This window comes from Rhamphochromis sp. 'chilingali' (genome assembly GCF_963969265.1).
Source record: "Rhamphochromis sp. 'chilingali' genome assembly, chromosome: 15".
Classification (NCBI taxonomy): domain Eukaryota; kingdom Metazoa; phylum Chordata; class Actinopteri; order Cichliformes; family Cichlidae; genus Rhamphochromis; species Rhamphochromis sp. 'chilingali'.
In genome coordinates this window covers 26,166,898-26,188,302 of record NC_137942.1, presented here as the reverse complement: position 1 = coordinate 26,188,302, position 21,405 = coordinate 26,166,898, and the positions used below count along the sequence as shown (strand labels likewise).

Sequence of the window (21,405 nt, the reverse complement as noted above, 5' to 3'; positions counted from 1 at the left end):
GGACACAGAAACAATAGAGGGTAAGCATCAGGAAACACAGATGCATGCCGGTGACTTGGCAGGTGGTGATGCGTCAGGTTCATTTAAGGTTGTGGACACGGGATTATTGTTGCCATATGTTCACTACCATCTTCTTTTCCACCTGTGCTTGGAGACTTTTTTCCCAGTCTGTACAATGAAAAATCTGCACCTTCATTCACTGAACGGAAGTTTTACATTTAAAGTTTGACTGACATTTAGTTGTTATTCATTAAGTCGTACGTTTCGATACGCGAGTCAGCAACTCTCTCGCAGCTGAACTTTCAACCTCTCAGCTTTAAAGGCCTGTGGCACAGTGCAGTGCCTGAACCATTTCTGTGCATCAGACTCAATCTCATCTCTCCATTCTTTAGCTATAACTGCTTATGTGTGACGGTTATAAGGAGGCGGAAACCAATCCCAGTTTGCATTATGCAAGAGGAAGGATACAAACTGGGCAGGCTGGCAGTCAATCACAGAGCTGACACATAAACGGACAGCCATTCACCTCTGTGTTCACGGGCAATTTTACCACACAGTTACTCAAACCTGCATGCCTTTGTTCTGTGGGAGCGTGGAAGCGTTAGCAGAACATGCTAATAAAAAAAGCCACTGGAAGTTGGGAGTCTACTTTTGTCCACAGCAAGTAACAGTTAGAATATTATCAGTGTCTGAGCAACTTGTTCTACACACATTGTCTTAAATAATGTCATCATAATCACGGCTCAACTCAACGTTGTGTCAGTTAATGCTGCTAATGGCAGCAAGTCCAGATCACATCCTTAAGGCGTTCTTTGTTTCAACAGGACCAAAATTACATTATTTTATGAATCCATATTTCAGTCATGTGATCGTCATGTGACCGTCTCAACACCCTGGCAGGCAAAACAGTACTCCAACATGACCTCAAATAGTGGACGCATCTATCTATCCATGGAGGAAAAACGAAGGCCTTTTTAGTGACTTGTGTTCCATATTCTGCCACTGCAGAGCTCAGTGAGAATCTTAAAAAAATCCCTCACCTCACACTGCTGCCAGGATGAAAGCTTTCAAAGTAAGGACAGCTCTCTAGTTTTTGTTGCTTTTTTTAAGGTGAAGAACGAGAAATTGTTCATTGTTCAAAACGCTACAGAGCTAGCTTAAACAAATGTAAATCTTGCGTTTTGTTGGGCATTTACAAAGTAGGGCCAGTAAAGTTTCAACAGCATTAATTTGTCAAATTATTGTTGCCCATCCTCTGTCAGTTCTAAGTTTTAAATATCTAGTCTGCACGAGGTTTAGGTAAACAGAATGAACCAGAATAGATGATTCATTACACCGTTTCGTTATTTATTTAACAAAAATCAAGCCAAAATGCACGGTGAGAAACTACGTAGACCACATGATTCACTAGCTTGTAGAACCACATTTAGCAGCATAACTTGTAGTAATTTTTCTCTGTATGACTTTCTCTCATGTCAATTTTGTCCCAGTCTTTTTTGCAATGTTGCTTCAGTTCATTGAGATTTGCAGGTGTTCATTCATGCACAGCTAACTTAAGCTAAGCTAAATGCAGCTAACTGCATTTTTATCAGGTTGTATGTGACTGGGCAATACTTTTCTTTTCTTTTTCGTATATTTGCTGTGCTTGGGATCGTTGTCCTGTTCCACGGCCCAATTTTAAGCCAAGCATTAGCTGTCAGACACATGGACTCGTATTTGACTCGAGAATACTTTGGTATGCAGAGGACTCATGGCCGACTCAATGGCTGTAAGGTCACTGAATTGACTTTACAGCCACCTCCACCACTGTGCTTCACAGTTGGTATGAGGTGTTTATGCTGATATGCTGCATTTGAATTTCTTCAAATGTGGGTTGGGCATTATGGCCAGACATCTCCACTCATGTCCCATCTGTCGAAAGGACATTGTTCCAGATGTCTTGTGGTTTGTTCGGATGCACCTTTGCAAACCTGAGCAGTGCTGCTGCTGTTTTTAGTGAAGAGGCTTTCTCCTGAAAACCCTTTGAAAAACCATATTTTTTCATTCTTTTTCTAATTGTACTGTCATGAACTTTAACATTTAACATGCTAACTGAGGTCTGAAGAGTCTGAGATATAGCACTTCTGTTGTTTGTAGCAATTTCTCTGAGCATTAAACGATCTGACCCTGGGGTGAATTTACTGGGACCTCCACTAAGTTTGGTGTAGGTCTTGGGAGTTTTCCACTTGTAAATAACAGAATGATCAATCTCCGATTGTTTGGAAATGACCTTATAACCCTTGCCAGATTGATGCGGAGCAACAATTGCTTCTCTAAGATCATTGATGTCTTTCTAGCCTTATACTTTTTTATTATCAGGATGTCTGTAAATGTATGAATGGATATCTGTATGTATGGGATGGTATAAAAAAATGACATATTCTACTCAGAGAATACAGTTTCACTCCATATATTTACCTTGATCTCCTTGTCCCACCCAGTCTTTACAATAACTTGCTGCCTGTTAGTTCTTAAGGGTGTCTTGACATCTTTTTAGTGAAACAAACAGATTTTTTTGGAGACAGCGCATAACCAGGATTTTGTAACAAACAAAAAAAAAGCCGAATAACAAATAGGCAACTGCTAACCAAGTTTTGAAATTAAAACAGCTGTGGAGCAGCATTCAAATAACACATCACCACTCTGGAGCCTCTGCTGCAGTGCATTGCTCAAAGGCACCTTCACTGAGCTGATAATATCTAATCAGAGTTGCGTCTATAAGGCTTAAGGCTTAAAATGCTTGAAAAGTGAAAATCAGACGATAAGAGATCCAGATAAAAACACACAGATACTCGCGGACTTCATAGGGAACAGCTAACTCATTGCTTCTATTCATTTTAACAGTTTACAAAATGTTTTACTGTTAACAACAGAGGACAATTAGGTTAGTCAGGACTTATAATTTTGTGCACATCGGCTGTTTTTTTTTTCATATGAGTGTCTTACCCTCCCCCCCGACACACACAAAGACCGTCAGTGTCTCCCTCTGTCTCACCCTGTCCCACTGTCTCTCCTTGTTGAGCAGAATGATGACCAGCTTGGGATGCATCTGGTATCCGTCCTCACTGAACGACAGATTTCGTCCCTCAAACGTCACATTCATCAGGTACCTGCAGAAGAAAACATTGAGGAAAGAAACAGACTGACGCATATATCACTTGTCACTGGCATTTCACAAATGTCTTATTTGTTCTATATATCTACATCCATTCAGGTTCCATTACTTAGTTCTCCAATCATTAAAGTTTTATTGCACATCGACTTATTTTTTTAAGCATCTTTTCTGACAAACCCAGTGATATTGCATAAATTCGTCATCTGCCAAGAAACAGCTATCAACTAATGTCGAACCAGTTCTTCCATAAATAGATATACATTAGTCATCAACAGAACGGCAGATGATGTCTTTAAGACGGGACTAAAGAAAATGAATTTCAGCAAATTATGTCATCCCTAAATGTCAAATATTACATTTCAATTGCTGCCAATGAGTTCACCTTTTCTGTTGTGACATTCAGTGTGAAATTTTGTGTATTTGCCCTCTGATATTTCCCCATCACGAGCTGGATGAAAAAGTTCATATCAAACCTCTATCTGTTAAATAAAAGCTACAGTCAGCAGGTAGGTAGCTTAGCACAAAGACTGGATACACAGGGAAACATTGGTCACTCAGTACTTCATCCTTCAAACGTAACAAACACAGAAATTCACACGTTGTACAAGGTGTGAGAAAAAAATTCGACATCTCCAGCATTAAAAACAATTAACAACCATATCAATCAGACTTTGAAGGCTGACCCTTATCATTCAGTCTTATACATGTACCCATCTACAGATTGTTTTGATAGTAGCTGCTATTTTCTTTTCAGACTAGTCTCTCCATTTGAGTCTTATACGTCATTTAAGAACATCTGTGTCCAACTGAGTCAGCTACCATGCCTCTGATCATCGCTGGTAATGACAGCTGGTTCTGCAACTACAATATTAGAAGCAAACATGAGTTTTTACATGGATGAATCTGCAGTGCCTGAAGGTGACGGTTAAGGTCAGCGTGGACAAGGAATATGCTTGTTTTGTGACATTTACCAGTGCACACACTGTGAATTCATCTCACAGGATCAGACTGTCAAAGCAGAGTGAGTGCAACGAAAATGATCAGAGTGGCTTAAGTTTGCAGAGAGATTCCCAACACATTGCGATCAATCTGAGTAATTCTGCAACCAGTCTCGTTTCAATTGGAGACTCAGCTAGTTGTGTCCTGGTTTCATTCTTAAATTAAAAAGAAAGGCTGCCAAGCTCCTTAATCATTTTACAGTTAAATCACAATCCTGCCACAACGATGTCTCTATTTGTGAAGGAATGTCTCAAATCTCATGTTTTGTCTGGACTCTGAATGTAATTAGTTTCTGTGAATTTCTAATTAATGCAAAATTCTGTAAGCTAATTTATCACACTGCATAAGACTGCATGTAACTGCCAATTCGACCACGATCAATCAAACTGATAGCAGACTGACTTCGTCTTATTGCCATTTTATCATCATCTTAATGTGCCAAAGTCGCTTTGGAGACGACAACTGCGAGTGATTACAAGTTCTTTGTTTACGGCCTTAACTGCGGTTCTGCTACAGTCTCTATCTACTGTTCTTCCTATGGTGACTGTAGCACAAGAGACAACCTTGAGAAGAAAAGAAACTGTTGTGACTGTCGCCGAGGGGCAGCACACACCATTGGCAGGATTTTTCTTCTGTGGTTAATGTTGCTTCTCTGTCCTTTTTGTCACAGACCCAAATCGTAATCAAGTCGAAGGGTTGCTGTCTAACACAGTCGAGGACCAAATCCAGTGCACATTACATATGAACAACAAGCGCATGAACAAGTGATTTGAAAATAGCAGTCATTCTGGGCTGAAATCTTTTGCCATGCAACCAGCAGAGATTCCATGAAGTTACTGTTTCTGACCAAGAAACAGCAGTCAGACCACACTCTGAAAACGTATGCTTCAAAAAAGGAGCTCATTAGCGAGCTTTAGAGGTTCTGGCAGGTGGATTTTTTTTACCTTTATTCACACAGTCGGGGTAGTTGCTTCACTCTGTTTTAAGACTTTAAGCTAAATTATGTTCTCTGTCGTCCTGTCTGGGGGTTGATTTCTGCATGAACGGCTGCCAAACACAGCCATGAGAACTGTGATTAAAAAACATTATTAAAATCCAGCTTATCCATTGTCCTCATCATAAGATAATTACAAAGAGATGAAAAAAAATCTACAACCAAACAGCTTAAATATTCACTAAATATACAATTTGAAATAACTGCTCGGACATAATTTAAAATCTATGAGCGATTTGAAGTTAATTTTTCCTGGAGCTGAAGGGACACGCACATGAGCAATGCAGTTTCTATCGGGTGTCAGAAGTGTGTGTCAGGTGGAATAATTTCACTTCCCTGCAACTAAAACAACACACACACACACAGCACTCAGCAGTGCCATACCCTCATGCAGAGGGTATGGTTATTGTGCGTGGGAGTGTGTAAGTGCATGTACATGAGGACAGCAATGTTTATGTCAGATGAACTTGAATTCACTTCACTGTCATCCCACACACACACAGACACACACTCTCTCTCTTAACTATTTCACTCCCTCACCCCTAGCCTTCCCGCTCTGTGACTGTTTCCATGGAAACTCTCTACCTCAAAAGCATGCACGCTATATATATATATGGAGAGAGATGAATAAATACATGGCAAAAGATACTGCATCTGGAAGTGTGTGCATGTAGAGGATTGTATGTTGATGGGATCTATCTATCTATCTATCTATCTATCTATCTGTGATGAAATGACTTATGTAATCCAGCAATTACTCTAATGCCAGCTTTCTTATTCTTTCCTCTCTATCAAAAATTGATATTTTCAATGGGCTGTGATGATCACACTCATCCACCATCACACCGTCTCATGCAGCCCCATGTGTCCGGCTTACAGCCGCTCCTGTAGAGCCTTGGCAGTGATACAAAGTGCATAGAATCTGCTGCATAAATCATAAGCCATTTACAAAATGACTCGACGCTGCGGTCCCTTTAATCTTTACTGAGCAAGCTATTGTTACATGCTGCAATTCAGAGCCTTGTGTGTGTGTGTGTGTGTGTGTGTGTGTGTGTGTGTGTGTGTGTGTGTGTGTGTGTGTGTGTCTATGAGTGTGCACGTGAGCATCCTACACACTGACAGCAAGGAAACACAAGCATATGTGTGTTGCCATAGCAGCCACAACCACTGTTACTATGGTAACGGTAATCTCACAGAGGGTGGGAAAGAGACACAGAGAGAGTGAGAGGGGTGGGATTCAAAGAGGAAGAGGGAGGGGATGGGTCATAGTACAGGCAGATTTCAACACGTCTCTCTTCCCCTCATCATCCTGCAACTTCTGTGTTTACAGGAAAGCAATCTGTGTTCACTCTTCATTCAAGCGCATTCTCTGAACTTCCTGTAAATATAATAAAACTGGACCTACACGCATCTCCAGACACAGTGATAACAGCTTAGTAAGCAGCAGTCTCTGGGAGTGACAAATGAAACCAAAGCAGAACAGCAGCTCCTTCAAAGACCACTTGAGACTTAAGAAAGAGAGTCAATCCCCATAGGGTCCCTTGTTAAAAGTTCAAAAAAAGTATGTTTCTTGCTTGGTCCATTTATAACAACTGTACCAGACAATTTTTTTCCTATTACTCAGCCTTTTCAGGTTTTGAAGGCTCAAAATTAGGGGCGTGGCTGCTTTGACTGTATACCTACAAAGGTGACTAGCCACAAGTGGTGTAGTAGACGTCACCTCAGCACATTCTGGTCACTGAACTGAGCTTTGGGTCATGTTTTTGGTGCCCTCTGGAGCCTTTTAATGCAACTATGACATTTAAAATGGCTTTCTTTTCAGGTGTTTGTATGGTGTAGCTTTGCCAAATAAATGTGTAGTATTTTAATTGTATGTAACTTAGCACTAAATTAACAGTTGTCTGCGTCTGTGTGTTGTACCTATATATTAATCAGGTATAACATTATGAACACCTTGCTAATGTTGTGTTGGAATTGGAATGAAATCTGGAGAATTTGGGGGTCAACTCAACATCTCAAACTCATTGTTGTGCTGCCAAACCATTCCTGAACTATTTTTGTTTCGTGGCAGGGTTCATTATCCTGCTGACAGAGGTTACAGCCATCAGGGAATACAATTTCCATGAAAGAGCGTACGTGGTCTGCAACAATGTTTAGGTAGTTGTTACTTGTCAAAGTAACATCCACATGGATGGTAGGACCCAAGGTTGCCCAGCAGAACATTGTCCAAAGCAACAGACTGCCTCTGTCAGTTGTATTTCTTCCCTTAGTGCATCCTGGTGCCAGGTGTTCTCCAGGTAAGCAACGCACACACGCATCTACATGATGGGAAAAAAGGCCCAATTTTCCTGCGCCTAACACATCAACTTTGAGGACAAAATGCTCACATGCTCCCTAATATATCCCATCCAATGGTGAAGAGATAATCAGTGTTATTCGCTTCACCTGTCAGAGGCCTGATTGGTGTAAAGTCCACAGATGCAGCTTGTTAGCATTAGCTAACTACCAACACATTCTCACTCCCAAACCGTAATATTTTATGCTAGGTGACAAATCGTCAACATATTACGCTTCCGGGCACCAAACACGTCCCTAAATGAGGAGATTGGAAACATGAGAACCGTTTGGACTCAATCTACACATGTTCGTCATTTTACTTAAATTGCTTTGGAAAACACTATTTGATGTCATTAAAGTGCTGTTAAGGTTTGGGATAAGGTTATGGTTAGGGCTGGAATACATGGCTGGAACGTGTATTACCGCGGGACCGTCATTCTACTGGATTTCACCCATAACCCGGCGCTTAGCATAAGATTGTGGAAGGTCACCTTTCGCGTTCCTCAGGAACGCTGCGGGACGTGACAAATCGTCAGGATGTTAGGCCTCGGGAGTGAGAACCGGCTGTGACTACTAAGGTATTTGCCCTCTCCTCCAAAAATGGTCACTTCTGTCTCTAAAGAACCAAGATGAAAAAGCCCAAAATGGCTCAAATGTAGGCTTGAAAAACAGATCTCTAAAAGACAGTGAATAACTCACGGTGGCTATCTCCATCTTTTATTTACAGTCCATGCAGTTTACCATGTAGCAAACCTCACAGAGGCATATAAAGACTAGAGCTGCAAGAATGCGGTGACTGTTATTCCAAAGCTGAGTGACAGGATGATTGCATGTCACCATCGCTGCCTTCCTGTAATGTGAACACAAACCGATCCCTGCTTTTCCATAAGTTACTGTAGGTGTCATGAGATGGTATAAAGTTATGTGGATGGTAGGAATCTGAATACGCAGGTGTGACTAGCATAATAAGACAGAATCGCATCCACCTTCCCCGCTAAATTGCATGTTTTGATATCCTGTTGAACCTGTCAGTTTCCTGCATGAGCTGGAGGAGAGTATCTCAGCTGTGCTGTACACGAGGTGAATTAAAATTCAAACAGCAGCAGCTGTCGTCACCTGGCGAACAAAAGCTAGTAACACTGACCGGAGTCCGACATGTACTACTCCAATCAAATCTACAGAAAACGATTTCTACATTCAGGAAACGCCTCATATTTTTTGCAGCATGAACCACAATGCAGCGAATCCATTTGCATGCATAGGTTTATCTAAAGACAAACCAGAACAACGCTGTGCCACAACAACACGGCACGCAGCAGCACACTTCCCATGCTAACTCCATGGCCTGACAAAGATAGGTTTGAGCGCATGTTCTGGTGTGAATAATGGAGGAGTTGTGTAAAATATTGATAAGTCAGTTTTAATAAATTAACCCTGACATGAATTAATTATGAATTACACTCCTTAGCAATTACTGTGGTACAGTGTAATCACTGGATCTGAAGAGGAGGGATCTATACTGAGAGTGATAACAAGCCATGTAGGGCTCCGTGCGGCTGAGGTAGAAAAACATACTGAGGCTTTGTTGCGTGCACACTTGGGGTATAATGTGTGAATGCGAGGGGAGGTGTGACTATATACATTCAGCGGCATCCATATACAATGAGTGAATGTGTAAACAAAGCTGCGCTAATAGGAGGGAAGAAGCGTGGACATCAATATGTGGCTTTGACACATGATCGACAGCACTTAATTAAAACTAATTACAGTGACATTTCTTTAAAGCACTAGCCCTCGAACAGACTGCATTGTCTACATTGCAGATATAATGGATACCTGAGGCAATATTCTCCTCTTGATTTTCTAATTTCAGAGCATTTTGGAATAAAACTTCAAAAACCTTAAAAGACAAACCTATGTACTGTACTGCTATACAAATTGAAAATTATAATAGCCTGCAGCAAAAAGGAGGTAGGTGAAGATGGGATGCAGCAGAGGGGAGGGGAAAAGAGCGAGAAGGATGTAATAAAAAATACTGGGGAAAGGAAAAGATTATGTGAGATAAAATAAGAAACACAGAAAAGCAGAGGACTGGATAAACCTGGCAGACAAAAAGAGATTTAGTGACAGGACAGATGAAAAGATTTAGGAGGAGCAAGGCAATAAAGATGGAGAGACGGGAGATGGAAGAAAGAGGAGAGAGGATTCCTGACCTACTTCCAATCAAGCCCCATCAAAAACAGGTACCTATCTGCCACCTCCCACTGCCTGCCCCATAAACACACACATCCAGCTGGGCTCCACAGACTCACACGCACATGCACACAAAGACACGCGCAAACACCGAGTCGGACACGGTCCCATTGAGTTGGCATTTCTCAGCGCAACAGGGTCAAAATGCAACTGCAGATTGTTCTGTATCCAGAGCATGCGTGCAAGCACACACCAACACACTGACGCACACACGTGTATGTGCTTAAATATATATAGATATATACCCCATATTGAAAGCCTTACTGAGGCCACAGAAGTTCAAAAATGCCCACGGAGCTTAAAAGCACTTGACACCTTTCCAAGACCAACCTCATCTGGAACCTGTCCACGCCTGGCAAGGTCAGGGCCAGTGTTGTCAAACTCATGATTCTCACACTGTTGTGTATTGCTCGCTGCTGGCCTCTACTGCCACCTCTCCCTCGCTCTGTCCCTCCCTCTCCTCTGTGCTTTGCACTCTTCTTCTTCCCCTTCCTGCTATCTTCATTTGTCAGGCTCATGCTGTAGAATTAGCTGGAATGTCACAGCGCTGGCTACAATGGACTTAATTTACTTAGTGGAGTGACGCGTCCTTCTCTTGTGGTATTCTATGAGGCACTGAGGGCCGAACAAGAAAATGCTAATGTATGGCTTATAAATTCGAGTAGATGACCGTGACCTTAGAGCCAGTCTTCCTCGTTCACCAGCAGATTGAAATGTAAACTAGATTCAATTTACATATTCCCATGCATCTCTTACTGACCTAGCTCGTGTATAATCCACAAGCTGGACCAACTTGTGTTGGAGCTACAATACAAATTTTTCACTCGTACTTTGGGACATATGTATTTCCATATAATCATCGGCTTTTAAGAAGGTTTAAAAATGGATAACTGCCACCGTCCTTCCTTGATTTCTTCACCATCTGCTTCAGATTCTTAATCACGCACTTCAAAGACATCCTAAAAAAATGTTGTGGAATATATCTAAAGCAAGAACAAGGTACAGGTACTTCTCGCTACTTGCTACCACTCTTTAAACCTGAGATCCCCAACTGGAGAACTTCTACCCTGTAGGCTATCTGCAGCGGCCGTGGTTTATAATGTACCAGAAACTAAGAAATGCAAAGGATCACATGGAGAAAAGAAGCTGAGGATTCATCTATGTTGTCATATAATACTGTAGATCAGGGGTGAGCAATCTCAGTCCACGAGGGCTGGTGTCCCTGCAGGTCTTAGATGTGTCCTCGAACCAACACAGCTGATTTAAATGGCTAAATTAGCTCTTCAACATGTCCTGAAGTTCTCCAGAGGCCTGGTAACGAACTAATCATGTGATTCAGATGTGTTGACCCAAGGTGAGATCTAAAACCTGCAGGGACACCGGCCCTCATGGACTGAGATTGCCCACCCCCGCTGTAGATACATGTTTGCTGTTAGCATGTTTGCTTACTGTTAGCTTCACTTCTGCAGCTGGTCCGACACATTCTTGTGTCCCTAAAAACACTTCTGTTGTGTTTTGTGAGATTGTTTTTGGTTTTTGTCAGCGTTTGCTGTGTATTTTTCTATTTCCGTTGTGGTTCGTGTGTTTTGCTGCACTTTTCTATTTGCTGCTGTTTTCTTAAGTATGTTTGACCTCTCAGGGCCACCGTAGATCGCAGTAAAAATATGGGTTTACAAGTAAAATCTGTAGCGTGTGTGTGTAAACATTAAAGCACCCAATTTTATAGCACTAATAGTTAGTTTATTTACCTAAATGTTTCAGATTGGCACATGTGGATTGTGACTTAGCAGTGGGGCAAGCTCGGGACCTATATTGATCAGTGAATCAGTTTCTGATTGGTCCATTTTCCATGGATGTTTTTCCAGCTTAATATGTTGAGATGAAAGCTTCATTTTCAGGTTTAGCTGCTAAATGCCATTTTCGACAGCTTAGAATTAATTGTGCCCCTGCTTGGTTTATTAATGATTTACTTTAAAGGTCTGCTTGAAATTTTTACAAATGGAGTTTGTATTCACTGGAGAGAACACAGAATGTAAGGCTTCCCAGGCGCAGGAAAGAGCTTTTTGATTGAGCTGCCGTCCATCCATCTTTCATTCGTTGACTCACTTAGTAGTGAACGAATCGAGCGGGTGGGCATCGGTCCATGCAGCCAAGCAGCCACGCAAGCCGGGCAACTAGGCGTTCGTTCACTTTCTAATATATAGACTCTAGGCCAAATGCTAATCTCTTGATTGAACACTTGAAGACAAAGGTTATCACCAAACAAATTTAGTTAAAGCAGAAAAGGGGCAAAGGATCTTAGCAGTGTTTGCAACTGATCTAATCAACAACACAGCTAAGTTGATTATAAAACTGCAGGTCTGCAGCGCAGGCACCAACTAGGGAGGAGCAGAACGGTAGAGATGAGAGGAAAAATCACTAGAGAAGAGAGGAGAGGAGACAAGAGGAGAGGCGAGGAGGTGTGAGAAGATAAAACGGTAGAGCAGCCCTCCACAGAACAGAATAAAAGTAGAACAAAGCAGAGCAGATGTAGGGGGAAAAAAGCAGAGCAGGGCAGAACAAAAACAGAAGACTACGGGGCGCGAGAGGACAGCCGAGCAGAGCAGAGAGAACGCGGCAGAGAGACCACAGCAGAGTTGAGAAGAACAAAGCAGTGCGCAGCAGACCACAGCAAGGCAAACACATGAACAGAAGAGAGAGGAGGGGGTTGTATTCTGGGGCAAGAGCAGCTGCCATAAACACCACTGTTATCTCAAAGCAGTAAGCAGTGGTGAAACAAATGCAAAAGGTTCAGAAAGGAGAGAACAACAGGCAGGGGCTGAAATGTCATCCAAAGAGTTGACTGGACAACAAAGTTTTGTTGCCTTTGAGCAGGATGCAGTTAAGCTTGACCATGAGCAAAAAAATTACACACATCCCAAAAGAAGAGCCCGAGTTTCCACAGTAGGCTCCATGTTTCTCTGGCGTCTTATGAGCGTGAGAAGAGTATTTCGGGATGTATGCATGCTTGCATTCAGCAGAAAAATTGCAGGAGAAGGCAGAAAAAGACTATTTGTGCATCTATACATCTGTCTGAATCAGCCAAAAGGGGTCAGCGCATTTCGTTTTCTGTGCAAGTGTCTGTGATCTGCCACCGGTGTCCTGAAGCGATACTGACAGTCTCTTTAGCAAGCATACACACATATGCTGCCCTGTACGACACCTGTGCACACATGCACACGTGGCTTTCCTTGACAGTTGGTCTCTCTTTAGGGCAATAAAAACACACATACCCACGCACATCTATCTCCAGCAGACGCGCAGAGTCGCGGAGGGGTGAAACCGCCACTGAATATAATGCTGCGCTGAGCTCTGGAGCGCAGCACGACAGGGGATAGTGTTCGCCGACTGAAACGCCATTGGGACCAATTAGGCGGCGCGCAGAGCAAAGCGCAGCCCAACGCTAGGCTTCACATCCAGTTCAAAAGGCCTGCTGCTGGGACGGACAGCTGAAGGGGTGGGGTCGGTTTTCCTGAAGATGGCAGCATGTGAAGGGGTGTTTGTGCATAGGGTATTATTACGTGGGGGGAGGATGATCACAGCGTGCAGGGGATGGAGATGCTAACACGCACGTGCTGCAACATCTGCTGCACCAATGATGACGGTGCCATGGTGATCGTGGGGATGTTAGACCACCAGAATGTTGCAATTTTAAAGCAACATCCACAAATGACTCCCACATCAACTCAGACACATTAGCGTGAATAAACAGCTTTAAACAAACACGACCAGTGCTTTGTGGCATTTCTTCTATATTGTACAGAAGTGTATGGTTTGCACCACAGAGCTGGTTTTCGTGAGATATGTGCCGGCTTGCTGCAGGGCAGAAAGCAAAGGAAAAGGATCGTGGTTCCTAGAGAACACCGAGACTACTGCAGAATGACATATTCAAGCAGCGCGCAAGTGGCAACATCCAGCAGAGAGCTGAACGTTTTATGGGAAAGCAGGCTTACTGATAAAGAACGCAAACCACACCACCAGAAGCTCTGTGATTAATAAAAGTAAGATCCAAGATGTCACTTAATGCTACTTAATCTTTTTGTTTTCCCTGCTTAAAAGTTTTTTTGCGGTTTCAGAACTGGATGAAGATGTGCCAGATCATAGTTCAATCTCAGACTTCTGTTAACTAACAGGTATTTGTCCAGGTAACAGTAAAGGGGCATGAAATTCTGTTTCTGGCTGGACTCTGAGTATAAGTGGCTAATGTGAATTTGTGATTAATGCAAATTTCTGTATATGCAGACAGCAACAGACTTGTGATTTTCACTGATTTAATTCACTGTGTTAATCACCGCAACAGACTGCATGCCATTGCCAACTCGACTCCATTCATTGTAAACTGATAGCAGACGGACTCTAATTATTTCCAGCGTCACTGGAAGTTGTGTCACAAATGTAGAAAAATGAAAATAAAACTATAATTTCGTTATCCTTGCATAATGACAACAAAGACCCTCGAATCGTACATCTAAATGTCACAGTGTTGCTTTGCGTGCAATACTATAAGTGCCGACGAAACCAGATAAACTAACTGAGACTGGGTCCATTAAGTGTGATCATGCTGCTCTGACATGCTACGCCCTCTCCACCTTCACTCACCTGAGCACTTCGTTGGGGTTGCCTGAGATGGGGGTCTTTCTGTCAGGAGCTCCGTGGCACTGAGACTTCAAGAGGGTGTGAGGCCCGCGGTCCATCATCATGGTAGAAGTCGCCATAGTGATGATCGCCACACCATCGCGAACCCGCGCCTCTAAGCCGTAGTCCCATTCATCATAGGAGACAGAGAGCAGGCCTGGAAGCAAGAAGAGGAGAGAGATCGTTTAGAGGAAATGCAGAAAGAAGGTAGATGAGGGGTTTTTTGTTTTAAAGGGAGGTGAGAAGGGAAGGAGTGATTCTACGGAGGAAAGTGAAGACACAGCGAGATGGACAGATGGAGGAAACTAAACCGGGGAGACAGGGGGATCAGTGTGCTAGGATATATAGAGTGTACATGCTTTGAACACACTCCAAGAGACAGAGCATACACTACGTAGTGACTCAGGGAGCAGATGAATAGCACTCCCATTCTGACTGACTAAGAGTCTATCATCTTGCTGTGTTTGTCCATCTGTCTGTCTAAAGTACGTTCTGTACGGTCTGTTTGTCGGCCTTTGCACTCTCCGCACGCCTGCTTATCTGTCCTTCTGTCTGCCCGACTCCTGTTCGCATTTGACAATCTGTCAAATGTTTAGGAATATTTATTTGCAGGTCTCTCTCTGTCTGTGTGCCTCCATGCCCATCTCTCCCGATGCCCTTCCAAGTGCCCATCAGCCCATTCAGCTGTTTGCCAGGATACCTGTCGTTCCTCCACCACGTCCTTCTCTGTAGGTATTCGAAGCATTCTCGAGGCTGAGGACAGCCTGGTGGCAGGCAGCGAATCGCAAACACAAAATTTCCTGTAGGTATCCTAAAAACCCGACAATAACTTGCATGAATGTGAAAATATTTTCTTAATGTTACATTTTTTGTTTAAAAAAAGGCATTAACTTACTGTTAGGCTCTTTGGGATGTATTAAACACAGATGCTATGAAAATGAGTTTCACTGATATTAAACAGCTGTTATTGGCAATAAAATCCATTACAATATTCAATTTTAATTACAATAAACCCATGACTAATAGTCATCATTAATTGATTACTCATGGTGCATGTTTCCCAGCAATAAATCTTTATCTCTTTTTAATGACCAGTCATTAAGTTCCCGTGTTCAGCGGTTCAGGACTTCATCATGCTGGATTTAACAATAATAATAATAATGGATTGGATTTATATAGCGCTTTTCAAGGCACCCAAAGCGCTTTACAATGCCACTATTCATTCACTCTCGCATTCATACACTGGTGGAGGCAAGCTACGGTTGTAGCCACAGCTGCCCTGGGGCAGACTGACAGAAGCGAGGCTGCCATTTCGCGCCATCGGCCCCTCTGGCCAACACCAGTAGGCAAATAGGGTAAAGTGTCTTGCCCAAGGACACAACGACCAGGACAGAGAGCCCAGGGATCGAACCGGCGACCTTTCGGTTACAGATACGATTCCCAACCCCCTGAGCCACGGTCGCCCCAACAAGGGGATTGTCCTTAAGCACGGTACACAAGGATTCATTTTGGAGCATCATTTGGTAACAATTTCATGCCTTCTTGGCTTAGGTTACAGTTCAAAGTTGGAGCAGGTGTAAGTTTAATATTAATTGGGTGGTGTAAAGTTAAAATGTTCACCACCCAATTATTACTAAAAGGATCCAATCAGCAAACATGGAAATCTTTTTTTTTTTCTTTTAAGAAAAAAGCAAGCGTTTCTGTGTTCGGTGGTCATGTTAGAGAAGGTGTGACAGCAGTGGCTGAAGCAGTGGTAGGCATTGCCGAACAAACAATTTAACGCTCAAACCTTTCAAGTCAAAAGTCTTAACTACCTCCGCGTTTAAAATTGGCTACAAAAATGCCTTTATGACTTCTGAAAACAGCCAACAGCTGATTGTTTAGGAGCCATTAGAGGCCCCCTGGGTTCAAGCTCTCAGGGTTTGTAAGCTTGTAATTTATCTGACTCTCTTCTATTTAATCTGTCCATCTTTCTGTCCATCAGCAGGTCTGCATCTATCTGACAATGTATGACCACATGTCAGCCAGCCCGCTACCATGTCAGCGTGCAGAAATAGACAGGCAGCCTGGCAACCTGCCTTCCTCACGGGGCCTCTGCACTGACAGCTCGGGCCCTTCAGGACCACATCTCATGTCACACATTGTCGACACTTTCTCACCACTCGCTCCGTTCCCCATTCCTTTTTACATGCTTGACTTTTTATTGCTTTAAGGGCGCGACTTTCTTCCCAGGAAGACATAGGCGAGACGTGTGTGTCGGGAGCACGCGGGCGGACGGTTTGATGTCTTATTGTCGAAGCTCTCTTTTGGGCGTGTAACAAGGTATTACAATGTGGCAGGACATCTCCCTCTCACACATACAACCTAAATCACACTGCAGACATAACGCATCCACAATAAGCAAACTGATCGGAAAGCATAACAGCAGATATTTCTGGAAACAGTTTATTAATGCCAGTGATGTCAGACTGGGTGGTTACATTAACACAGTGTGTGTGGCAGTAGTGTGCAACTTTGATCAAGGGAAAAAAGAGACAGAAAGGCTGTTAGTAGGAGAGAAAGAGCTGAGAGGGAAGAGGAGGGGAAAGAGTGACAGAATGAGCAGAAGAGAGAGAAAGTCAGGCAGCAGCAGAGACACAAAGATACAGACTCAAGAAACACAGGAAGATGAAGGGAGCTGAGACTTGGGAGCAAGTCAGAGGAGGCTGAAATAGTAACACAGAAGAAAAAAACAGAAAAGTGAGGGAACAGCAGCAAAATATAGAGAAGCAAGAAGGAAGAAGGAGTGGGTGAAGAGATGGTTTCCCAAAGCGCTACTTAAGGAAGGGATCAGCGGAATTACCCGTGAGATTTGGAGGCTCTTCATCACACACGGTGCAAATTATTAAGTGTGCCTTGTAAGTAAATTAGGCCCACAGCTAGCATGCACCTCCTGGTGAACCCTGAACCGCCAGAGTCCACAGAGGACACAACCAGCGAAACCAACAGTCACATGCGGTGTCGCGGTGTCATTTCACTCTGTGCTGATTCAGAAGTTGGTGCGCTTGACTGCCACTTGCTGCAGGCTTAATTTGGCTTTTCTGATCTCGATGCTTACACAAGGCATGTTGGTTTTTCCAGAACTATCCCAACTGATGCCACAAACAAACATGCAAGCATGTCCTACATACACACACTAGCTGCATTATTAGGTACACCTTGCTAGTCCCACATTGGATCATCTTTTGTGTTCAGAGCTGCTTAATTCCTCATAGATTCAAGGCACTGAGTAAACTCAGAAACCAGACTGATATGGTTTCAGCTTTGTCACATGGTGTATTATCCTGCTGAAAGCATCCATGGACATGGTCAGCAACAATAATTAGGCAGGCTGTGACATTGAAGTAATGCTTAATTGGAACTAAGACGTCCCCAACACCATTTCCACCAACACCACGAGCCTGAACCACTGATACAACGTGGGTGGATCCATGTTTTCATACCTAAACGGTATGAAAGCTGACTCTCACATGGAATACCTTAAGAAAGATCAAGACTCATCAGACCAGACGGTGTTTTTCCAAACTCCTATTGTGCAATTTTGGTGAGTCTGTGAAAACAATAACCTCAGTTTCCTGCTCTTAGCTGCTGTTGAAGCCCATCTGCTTCAAGATTTAATGTGTTTTGTGTTTATATGAATACCTCGGCTGTAATGAGGGGTTATTTTCATTTTCACCTTCAGAAAACCTGTTTACTCGATCACTTTTTAGGCCATTCTCTGTAAACCCTAGAGATGGTTGTGTGGGAAAATCCCAGTGGATCAGCAATTTCTGACAACAACAACTACACCACGTTCGGTCACTGAAATGACCTTTTTAATCCCCATTCAGATATTCAGAACTTCAGCGGGTCTTCTTACTCGTGTCTACATGCCTGGAAGTATTGACCAGAGAGCAGTAGGCCCGGGTTCGAGTCTGACCTGCAGTCCTCTGCTGCATGTCTTCCCTTCTCTCCCCTCTTCCCTGACTACCCATATGGAAAAGATATATATAAATCTTATAAAGTTTGTATCTGTCTTGTGTGAAACTTGTATGAAAAGCATATAAGAGTGAAAACAGATATAAGATCCCTTGAAAAATTATATAATGAAACTTGTATGTTTTGGATACTTACTAAAACAATGTATGAAAGTAATGCGAAAGTGGCCACTTTCATGAGTAAATCATGTAAGCCTTATATGATTTACTCATGAAAGTGGCCACTTTCATGAGTAATCACATATAAGTTTTTACTATTTCTTTTCCGTATGGGTAGCTCCACTGTTTCTACCCAATAAAGGCTGAAAGGCAAAAAAAGAAATAAGAATAATCTTTTTTTTTTAAAAAGGAACCAGCAACAAAGACGCTGCTTCACTCCAGAAAAAAATAACGTTTTTAAATTGGCGTCTTTCTGGACAACTCATATGTTGTCATATGTAGACTCGTGTTTGTTATAGGCCAATATGTCATCAAGCTGATAAATATCTGTCAGGGCAATATAGAGTTAACAGTTGCTAACTTTCTTAGGCTGCTAGGATTTTGATGCTATTCTTCTACGTTTTTGCACTTCAAGACAAAACCACAAAGCAGAGGCATTTGGAAAGCTTTAGCATTTTAGTGATTAGAAAGGTGAGGCTGTTCTCAGTACAGGTTTTACAGACTGTCACTGCTGAAGCTGTTTAAAGGAAACTCGTCAGCCAACCATCACTTTCATATTTCTGGCAGGAGCAGCACGAACAAGCACAGATCCTACAGGAGAAGAGCTGTGAATCAAAGCTTGGCCATCTGGATACTCATGGTTTCTTTGCACGCTGTCTTAAAACACTGTATTAATGACATTTTAAGTAAAGGTATGATCTAAATAATCATGTTTTTGACACAAGCGACGTCATAAAAAGTCGTCTTACTTTGAGAATTCTGTGCGGTTATTTTGGCACATTCTGTATCCTGTTCATCACGCACGAAACAGGAGGACGACATTTAGCCTGAAATGTGTCATTTTGTCCCATGTGAGTCATGTCATGATAATCGAGTGTTAACTGAAAGAGTTTTGTGTGTGTCCATCGACGCAGCTCTACTTTGCAATCATCCAGGCGGTACATGAGCGAGACGCGATTATCTCAGCGGCAACATAAATCAAGAGGGACGTTGTTGTGTGATTTACATAACTGATACGGTGATATATCAAACTTTATAGAGTGGAACCCTAATTTGTAACAGACAGAGTGACACAAACGCGCACAGAATTCGGTTCACCCTGTCCAACGAGTAAACACCGGTCGTCCTTCACCATATGAAGTACACGGCAGTGCGCAAACACACAACCCATTTGATTACATTCGCTCATTATTTTCTCATGCAAATTAAACCCTGAACCAATCGTAACTTTCACAGACAAATGCACATAGACATCACACACTGAAACAAAAACAAAAGCACACACACACACACATACAGACCGGCCTGCAAACACACTCCTAGCTCCCACTCAAGAGTAAATCATCTGTGGGTGCCAATAGGGGAACAGAGGTAAAAGGTTTGAGTTACGGTGCCTGAACGGGACAACGGTCTCAGGTTCCGCCTGGAAAACCATTTCCCAGAAACTGCTGAGAACAGGCGGCAGTGTAATTTCGCCCCTCCGTTGTAAATCAACCAGCCAAACACCAACAAATTACAGCGCTCATACGTCTAGCTTAGATATACTACCTCCTCTACAGTTTTCTCTCCCAGAGAGCCAAAAGTTGAGGAAAGTTCCATTAGTTAGCACGGTGGGGACATCACTAACAGTTAAAGGTTTGATTCCCACTGAGAGATGGCCTTTCTAAAAAGTGTCTGTCCACCCCCAAGCGCTGAGTGTCGTTTTCGATGAGTCAGCCTGACAGGTTTGCCTGACAAATTGCGTGAGCAGGTTGAGTGTTTTAATGTGCCCCAACTTAGACATCACTTTGGTTTCACATTTGACCTGAAAAGGTTACCTCCGGTGGTGCTGTGGAGAAAAGAGGCTTCCTCATTTCTTGTTAGAAAAGGTCAGTTTGTCTTACAAAACAATCCAACAGTGAACTGGAAAGAAAATTTAAGGAATAGCTTTTCAGTGGTTCTGCCGTCCGTCTTTGTCCGTCTTTGGTTTTGTTTCTACTCGGATCATTATGATTTTCAAATACAGAGAGTCGCTTTTAGGACCGATCTAAAAGAAGTTTACTATATCATTATCACTGTTTTGGAAATGAAACAAAACGCTTTTCTGTAATGTGGTGCAGTATATACTGTCATGGTCCTGGGTCGGTGACCCAGCGCTTTTAGTTTGTTATCATTTTCTAGATGATGATTGTTTAAGTTCTGTGTAACTCCGTGTCAGTCTGTTACCCTGTCTTCCACGGTGTCCTGTTCCCTGTCTGCGTCTCTCTGCTTCTCATCCCGTTGTCGTATGCTCCCAGGTCTGTTATTTTTAGTCCTCCCAGTTTAGGTGTCTTTAGTTATTTGTTATGCCCCACTGTTTGTTTGCCACTACACCTCTGTAAATAAAACCACCGGTATCTCATCCACTGCCTGCATCTTGGGTCCTTCTTCCAACTCCACACGGCTCGCCTCGGCAGCCGTGACATATACCACAGCTCGGCTGCAGCTTCTTCTTCTTATGAAAAATGAAGCAAATGAAGAAATTAAAACTTGTGTTCTTTCTAAGTGCCAGCAGGGGGCGAGTCCTCAGGCTGTCAACTTGTAAGGACGTCAATGGGCGGGGAAACTCTTTGCCTCATTTGAGTGGCCATCTTTAACTTTCATATATAGTCTGCACAATATACATTGCCAGTCCCGATTCAAGTCTCAACATTAGCACAGTGTGCCAAAAGACATGAGACAAGGAAAAAAATGTGATTGAAGTATCTTTCTGGAAAGGTTTATGAGACTATTTCTAAGGCACGTCCACAAAGGATTTATCTATAAAAGAAGATTTTGAAACAAGATTGAACTTTCAAAGA

General features: G+C 42.7%; 1 protein-coding gene across 1 annotated transcript in view; it reads right to left on the bottom strand.

Annotated features, from left to right (window-relative positions):
• grin2ba (glutamate receptor, ionotropic, N-methyl D-aspartate 2B-a) overlaps positions 1-21,405 on the bottom strand; it is a 139,514-nt gene that overhangs the window by 35,856 nt on the left and 82,253 nt on the right. The window contains exons 8-9 of the mRNA XM_080906272.1: positions 14,376-14,568; positions 3,035-3,149 (exon numbers count right to left, since the gene is read on the bottom strand). Of these exons, the coding sequence (XP_080762398.1) occupies positions 3,035-3,149; positions 14,376-14,568 (308 nt within the window). The remainder of the gene's footprint in view (positions 1-3,034; positions 3,150-14,375; positions 14,569-21,405) is intronic.